We start from the raw sequence: 8,784 nt of genomic DNA, 5'->3' as shown, positions 1-8,784 counted from the left end.
CAAAATTTAACCAATCAATTTCTGTATCAATTACTCCAAATTTATCTTCAATATATTTGGTATCGATTCTTTCTCTCAAATCCATCAAGCCATAGTATTCACCATTGATAAATGAAACCACTGGAGTGTATTTTTGTGTTGTGAAATTTAAATGATTTACTGAAGTTTGAATTAAGCCATCACGCAATAGGGTATAATTATAGTCTTGACTGCTATTTCGTATAAACATTCTGCGAAAGGAGGCTGTAATATCATTTGGAAAAAATGGAATATTAAAGGAACTACTGCCACTATATTCAGATCTGGGATAAAATCTTATTGATTTTATTCTTGTTTGCCTTGAAGCATCGCCTTGTATTCTTATTCCTATGTCTTGATTTAGAGTAGTAACACCATTTTTAATAAAAGCCAAATTACTTCTCCTTTCGCTTGTATAGCTATCTCTATTAAAATTTGCATCGATATAATTGAAATTGGCCGGAGGTCCATTTGTGGTTTTCCAGGTATCATAATCTTGCCCTGGTACGTGTATTCCGTTCTGATACCCAACCCAGTTGGGGGTATGTGTATTTATTGATACAATTGGCAGGGTATATCTTGTTGATCCTGTTGGGAATATAAAATAATTTTCGGTACTAGGGTCACTAGGTATCCAATTTGCTTTGGTTGCCACTGCTCTAATTACATTTCCTTTACTAATAGTTTCAGTTGCTCCAGGCAAATATGAGGCAGTTGGATCCATCGTTGATGATATGTTACTGATATCGTTAGTAGCTAAAACCCCTGACCTGTTTGCAAATGTTAAGGCTGACGTATAATTAAAAGATTTGTATTGCTTTGTTAAAACACCTGCTGGGTTTGTACCGGCCGCTTCACCAGAACTTTTATATGAGTTTTTATAATCAAAATTAGTACCGCCTACCGCAGCACTTGATGGATTGGACCCATCTAGAGAATACACTAAAATTGCATTAGGATCGGTGCTAGAGATAGAAACTGTTTGATTAGTGCTAAAAACACCACCGGGTATACTAAAGGTGGGCTTTGGCATAATGCCAACAAAGGCGGTAGTACTATTTATTGAATTTGGCGTTGGCAATTGAAAATATGAAAAAGTGGCACTTCCATTTGGGCTTGCCCCATATGAAATATTTGTTTTGGTCAAATTCACAGGATTAACTGTGCTTAATATTTGACCAGATGGACTTGACAATGTGATTGTTTCCCCTGAAGAGCTAATACCGAAATTAGTATGTAGTTGTGTATATGGAACTGTACAATTATTACTTAATGGTGTCTCAATTGTGCCATTTGGATAGGTGACTCTAATAGTTAAATGGTCTGTATCGTTTATATTCAATACTCCGCCAGGTTGCAAATCATAATCAGCTTTATGAATTGCTCTTATATAATATTGCTGGCCTGCAACCATTGCAATAGGAGCTGAAGTTTGGCTAGCATTCGTATTAAAAACTTTATATAAACTACCACTTGCAGCTATACTTGCTGTTGGAGTACCCGATATGCTTGGTGAGCTACTGTTGCTACTTACAAATAGCTTGGCTTCGTCATTACCTGAAATTGCAAAAACATAATTACCAGTTGCTGGTGCTGTAAAAAGGGTATAAAATTCTTGGCCATAAATATTCATTTGCCCTAAGGGCGATTCCATTTTTGAGACTACATATCTGGAATCGGGGTTATTTGGAAAGTTAGCAAAATTTGTAAGTATGGTTATACTAGTACCTCTTATATTTTCATATCGTTTATTAACAATACCTAATGTTGGTATGTCTGTACCTGGCTTACGATTTTTACTACTAGCCCAAACAGTTAAATAGCCCCCAATTGAAATTGTTACATTAGGGAATTGCCATTTTGTTAAATTAGAAGAAAGATCGGTAAGTCCATAATTTAAGAGATTTACTGGAGCACCACTTCCATTATAAAGTTCTATCCAATCTTCATTATCACCATCTTCATCAGTGATAACTGAGCTGTTATTGCTCATAATTTCATTAATTACTAAGCCGTTTTGGCCGCTAATTGATGTGCATAAAAATAATATTCCAAAAAATGAATTAAATAAATTATTAAACATAAAATTAATAGTTAGGCTTTATTATATTTTTGATTGGCAATTGTTCAAAAAAGCATCTTCTGAATAAATCTTCTTTTATTTGAAATTAACATGATTAGGCAGAAAAATCGACTCGCTCAAGTCCCATTGCAAAGAGCAGTTTAACACAAATTATAGAATTATCAACTTTTAGATACCCGCAAAATTTATAATTAGAGTATTTATAAATAATGTTTCTTAATATTTGTTTTGGCTTATTTTAATACTTGTTATTTAGTAAATCTGGGGCCTCAATCCTCCGGATACACAACTCCAACTTGCCTTCTTACCTCATCCATAATTTTCATTAATTCTTGACTGAATTCGAGAGTTAAAAGATTGTTTTCAACAAGGCCTTCATTTAGGCAGCGCTGTACGTCAGCGGCTTCATAACTATAGCCAAAACCTAGCCTCTCCAATTCATAAAAAACGGGCTCTTCGCCTTTTATTGTGAGTGTAATTCCTTTAGTTTCATGAAAACGGCTGTGCATATGTATCTGCCCATTTTCCCCAAAAATGGTGCAAACAGTATTGGTTTCAGTAGCCACAGTTGAGTAAAGGCTGGCTGTAGCCCCAGATTCATAATTAAATGCCATGGAGCAATTCACATCAACACCCGTAACTGCCAATGTGCCAACTGCTTTTATAGTTTTGGGGTTTCCCAATAATAACTTTGATATAAAAAGTGGATACAAGCCGATATCCATTATTGAGCCGCCTGTCAAATTGATATTATACATTCGGCCCTCCAAATCATAAGGAGCTTTAAACCCAAAATCGGCTGCTATATGTACAATTTTGCCAATAACTCCTGACTCCAATATTTCAAATACCTTTTTTACTGATGGGTGAAACCTTGTCCAGATGGCTTCTTGCAAAAATATTTTTTTCGATCTGGCCAAACTCACCATTTCGATTAATTGCCTTGAATTTACGGCAAAAGCTTTCTCACAAAGTACAGGAATACCTGCATTAAGGCACATTAAAGTATTGGTATAATGCTCCGAATGAGGCGTGGCGATATAAATAACGTCCAAATCTGGGCAATTTACAATTTCTTCATAATTGCCAAATGCATGACTCGCACCATATTCTTTTGCAAAGGCTTGCGCCCTATCTATATTTCGAGATGCTACAGCGTGCAAACGAGCGTTTGGTACAAATTGCAAATCGTGTGCAAATTTTTTGGCAATACCACCAGGAGCAATTATGCCCCAATTAAAAATTTTATTTTCCATTATTATTCAATATCTAAATTATCACCTTTTTTTGAAAATTTAATCTGAAGACCTGGCGCCAATTTTACTGAAACATCTTTTAACACTAAATCCAATCCATTTTTCAATTTCATAAGTTTTCTTTCGTCATTTTTGTAGGTTTTCCATATTTCCTTGTAAACTCAGCAGCCATTTGTTCAAATAATAGTTTTACATCTGCCTCATTATTAAGATAAATATCTAAATTTAATCCTTTAACTATTTCTCCATTATGGAAATATTGAATATCAACAAATTCATCATTCGAATTGTTGAAATATTGTGTAAATGAATTGAAATTCGAGGCAGAATCTGAAGGCTCTAATTTTTCAGAAGCCAACACTTCTGATAAATTCATCCCTATATTTTGAGAACGCTCCCCTTTTGCGGAATGGAGTATAAGTGATGGCAAATCGCTTTTAAATGTAGATGGCGCATCAGTACCCACTTCATTATCAAATATTTTAATGGAAGTTGTATCTGTGGCTTCCGTTGAATTATTACTCGTACATGACTCAAAGCCAAAAATACAATAATTAAGAAGCCTAAAATAAAAGATGTTTTTTAATTGAATACATAAAAGATGATTTAAATTTATAGTGTTAATAGCAGAAAATAAAGTAATTAGATGTTAAAATTAACATAAAAAAAAGTAAAACTGGAGACAACCTTGGCAATATATTTAACGTCATCAGATTACGGCAAAATCAAAATTAATAATGGTAACGAAAATGATTAAATGTAGCGTTTTATTTTTCACTTCAAATAATATTTATAAAAAAACATATTTGGCAACCACTTTAATTGCCCTATCATGTGTAGTAACCTCATGCTTTGAAACGGATCCTTTGGCAAATTATACCAATGACGACTCCCGTATGTACATAAGTAACTATGATAAAAAAATAAATTACAAAAGCTATGAAACATTTTATATTGCCGATTCAGTATTTGTTTTAAGTGAAAATAGGATTAGGATTTCAACTAGAGGTAGCAATGCTACTTTTATAAAAATATTTAAAGAAAATTTGGTAGGTAAAAAATATAGATTTGTAGAAAAAAATCAAAACCCTGATTTAGGAATTGTAATTTCAAGAGTAATAAATTCCAAAATTGGCTTTGAGGCACCTTCGAATAGCTATTTTAATTCGTTTTGGAATTTCCCGCTTTTTGGTGAAAAAGGCTTTGAATACCCCGGCTATTACAACAATTATGAAATTGGCGATACAATATGGAACGTTGAAGTAGTTGATTTGAAAAATGTAAAAACAAATAATAAACTAAATATAGTTTGGAATGTCCAAATTAGAGGTGAAGGTGTATTTGACGAAGATAACTTTGCCTACATTTTGGAAAAAACTTTTGGAATATCAACTTTTTTGGCAAATGAAAACAAGTAAATTCTTATTATTATATTTGTTTTTTGGGGTACCAATATATTTAAAGCTCACTCGCAAGAGATTGAGGATGAGCCACCTGTGTACAAAAAAATTAATCCACTAACAGTTCAGAAATCCTACCAGTTTTCAGTAAGGCCGGGTTATTATATTCCATTAGTTGGCACAAGATCTTATATTGACAAGGGCGGAATTAAACCAATCGCAATTTCATTTGAAATTGTGCAGCCACAAAATTATTCTTTAGGCTTTGACCTAAGCGGTCAGTATTTTCAACAATATAAGCCCAGAGCTGTTTATGATTATTCGGGTTCCATCATATCAACTGCACAAATGAGAACAATTAATAATGTATCGGCAACTGTTAATTATACCAAGTATTTTGCAAAAATAGACAATCCAATTAGGCCATATGCACAGTTTGGCGGCGGTGTAATGCGAGTTGGTTACAATACCTATTGGGCTACTATTGAAGATAAAAAAATAAATTATAGACCAACCATAGCACCAGCTTTTGGAATAAAAATAAACAATAATTCAGAAAACAATTGGGTGTTAGACACAAAAATAAAGTACATATTTACGCCTTTCGAATATGATTTCATTTCCCGAGTAAATTATTTGGCTATTGACCTTTCGCTTGGCTTCCGATGGTGGGACGAATAAAATGAATATCACATCATCATGTGGTATAAATATTGCACATAAATGAGTAACATTGCAGTAAATTTTATACCAAATATGACAATCCGCATCGTTATCTATGAAGACAACCCAGATCTTAGAGAAGGCCTCTCCGTTTTATTACGTGGCACAAATGGATTTGAGCTAATAGGTGCTTTCCCAAATTGCCAAAATGTTGATGCTGAAATATCTAATTTAATGCCTGACATTGTGTTGATGGATATTGATATGCCAATTGCAAACGGTATTCAGGGACTTAAAATAATCAAAGAAAAATACCCCCAAGTAAATGTTTTGATGCTTACAGTATTTGAAGACAATGAGCATATTTTTGACGCAATATGCTCAGGAGCAGTGGGTTATATGTTAAAAAGAACTCCCCCAGCGAAACTTTTGGAGGCTATTCAAGATGCTAATAATGGTGGCGCACCCATGACATCAACCATAGCCCGAAAGGTATTGCAGATGCTACCACCTCAAAAAAGAATATTGGACACTGCCCATAATTTAACTGACAGAGAAAGAGAAATACTGAACCTATTAGTAAAAGGCAACAGCTATAAGATGATTGCCGATCAATGCTTTATAAGTATGGATACCGTGAGATCACACATTAAAAAAATCTATGAAAAGCTTCATGTCCATTCACAAACTGAGGCAGTTGCTAAAGCAATACATAACCAAATAGTATAATTTCTTCAAATTTTAAGGAAATAAGAGTGAAACATTTTGAATTCTTCAAAATAGAACCTTTGTATTGAATAATTTTTAAAATTAATTCTTCAAAAAAACTCAAATATCACATCATCGTGTGATTGTCTACTATGGTATTAATCTTCAATTTTGCATTGTAGTATTTAAAAGCTTGTTTATGAAATAAATTTAATAGGGACCCTTAAAAAACCAAATTTAAAATGCAAAATCATTTATCAACACCAATTAACACATTGTATAATGTTGACGTTATTAATAATAGTTTTAAAATGAACGTCAACAATATATGTTTGCCTGTTTGTTATAAAAAATCAATGAATATTTCCACAGGAGATATTATTCATTTGGAAGGCCATAGCAATTACACTTTATTCTATTTTGCCAATGGGAAAACCTTGTTAGTTTCAAAAACAATGAAAGACTACATTGACAATTTAGATGTGCATTTTGTGCGCATTCATAAAAAGTTCGTAATCAATTTGAGGTACCTCATTCAATTTGACCTAAAAGAAGAAATGACTGTATTATTGAAAGATGGTAAGCGCATTGCGATTTCAAGAAGAAGAAAAAAAGAGTTTCTTGAAAAACCAGAAATTTATTCGGAAAAATGTTAGGCTAAAACCATTTATTGGATATTATTTAGTAAACGGTAATGGCTTAATTCAAAAAAAAACTTAACTTGATTTTAGTTTACACCTGAAAAGGTAAACTAAATCTAAGTGGTTCAGAAATATATAAAGAAGAGTACTTTTGGTGCTCTTCTTTATTTTTTTAACTGCAATTTCAAATGCCTTTTGGTGCTCTTCTTTATTTTTTTAACTGCAATTTCAAATGCCTTTTGGTGCTCTTCTTTATTTTTTAAACTGCAATTTCAAATGTCTTTTGATGCTCTTCTTTATTTTTTTAACTGCAATTTCAAATGTCTTTTAGTGCTCTTCTTTATTTTTTTAAACTTTAAAAAATACTCTCTTTACCCTTTCACCAATATTTGTAAGGATTTCGTACGGAATTGTATCTATTTGTTTTGCCATATCGTAAATAGTTGGATTTTCGCCAAAAATAATAACCCCATCACCTTCTTCAGCTTTGGCATTTGTAATATCAATCATGGCCATATCCATACAAATATTCCCAATTGTTGGGCAAATAACCCCATTTATAATAACTTTACCTACACCATTTCCGAATTTTCTACTGTATCCATCAGCATACCCAATTGCAATTGTTGCAATTCTCGAGTTTTTAGACACACTCCCGCTCCTACCATAACCCACAGTGTCGTTAATTTCAATTTCTTTTATTTGGGAAATTTTGGACCTCAAAGTACCAACCAATTCCAAAGATTGCCTTTCATTTTGTTCTGAACTAACTCCATATAAGCCAATCCCTAGGCGTACCATATCCATACAAAATTTTGGCAAACGAGTTATACCTGCCGAATTTAGAATATGATAAATTGGCTTATAACCAATTTGTTGCGAAATTTGCCCAGCCATTTCATTAAATTCTTCATATTGTTTTGCTGAAAAGGCATCAAAATTTTCATTTTCAGAGCCTACCAAATGGCTAAATATTGATGCCACAATAATATTTGGATTTTGAATAAGAATTTCAATAAGCTTCTTAATATCAGTCTTTTCAAACCCTAACCTATGCATACCAGTGTCAAGCTTGATATGAATTTTTACAAAATTTGATTGGCCTTCTATATACTCAACTAATTTGCATAGCTTTTTTAATGAATAAATTTCTGGTTCAAGAGAATAGTCTACCATTTTTTTGAAATCATTTTCTGTTGGGTTCATTACCAAAACTGGTGAATTAATACCACTTTCTCGCAAATATATTCCTTCATCAATATAGGCTACTCCTAGGTAATCAACTCCCTGATTTTGCAGCAAATTGGCAATTTCTTTATTACCAGCACCATAAGCAAAGGCCTTTACCATAGCCATTATTCGAGTAGTTGGCTTTAATTTATTTTTATAATAATTGAAATTATGGGTAATTGCGTCAAGATTTATCTCTAAATAAGTATCATGATTTTTTGATTGAAGTTCATTTACAATTTTTTCAAATGTAAAAGATCTTGCACCTTTTATAAGTATTGTGGAATCGGCCAAAGAATGGTTATACAAATTGTCAATAAAAACATCTGTAGATTTATAAAATATTGATTTGGCAGGTAATAAATTGGAGTTTCTAGAAATTACAGTTCCAATACCTATTAATTGGTTAATATTATTAATAACAATAAGTCTATTTATATTTTCGTAAAGTACTGTTTCGGTTTCGCCAGTTTGTAATATATCTGATAATATTAGAACCTTATTTTTTCGATTTTTTTGTTGATTTAAAAATTCAATTGCTAGTTTTAAACCTAAAAAATCATTGTTATAAGAATCATCAATGAGCTGGGTATTATTTATACCTTCCTTCAACTCTAGCCGCATATCGACTTGCTTTATTTGGTTTAAATAAAGGTTTATCTGTTCATTTTTGAGACCAAGAGTTTGCGAAGCAATAATACAATTACATAAATTTTGGATAGAAGCATTGTCAGAAAATGGCGTTTTGAATTTAAAATATAGTCATTTTTTTTGTAAACCAATAT

The 8,784-nt window shown here is 32.4% G+C and overlaps 1 protein-coding gene across 1 annotated transcript; it reads right to left on the bottom strand.

Moving 5' to 3' along the window:
* Positions 1-2,370: 2,370 nt before the first annotated feature.
* On the bottom strand, positions 2,371-3,030 carry LOC147065823 (trans-1,2-dihydrobenzene-1,2-diol dehydrogenase-like). Its single transcript, XM_085956237.1, has one exon. The coding sequence runs from the start codon at positions 3,028-3,030 to the stop codon at positions 2,371-2,373; it is 660 nt and encodes a 219-aa protein (XP_085812363.1).
* Positions 3,031-8,784: the final 5,754 nt, after the last annotated feature.

Source organism: Rhyacophila brunnea, unplaced genomic scaffold (assembly GCF_057557595.1).
Source record: "Rhyacophila brunnea isolate RB1 unplaced genomic scaffold, BYU_Rbru_1.0 scaffold_512, whole genome shotgun sequence".
Taxonomy (NCBI): Eukaryota; Metazoa; Arthropoda; class Insecta; order Trichoptera; family Rhyacophilidae; genus Rhyacophila; species Rhyacophila brunnea.
The sequence above is the reverse complement of the archived record's forward strand: the minus strand, read 5'-3'. Positions and strand labels throughout refer to the sequence as shown.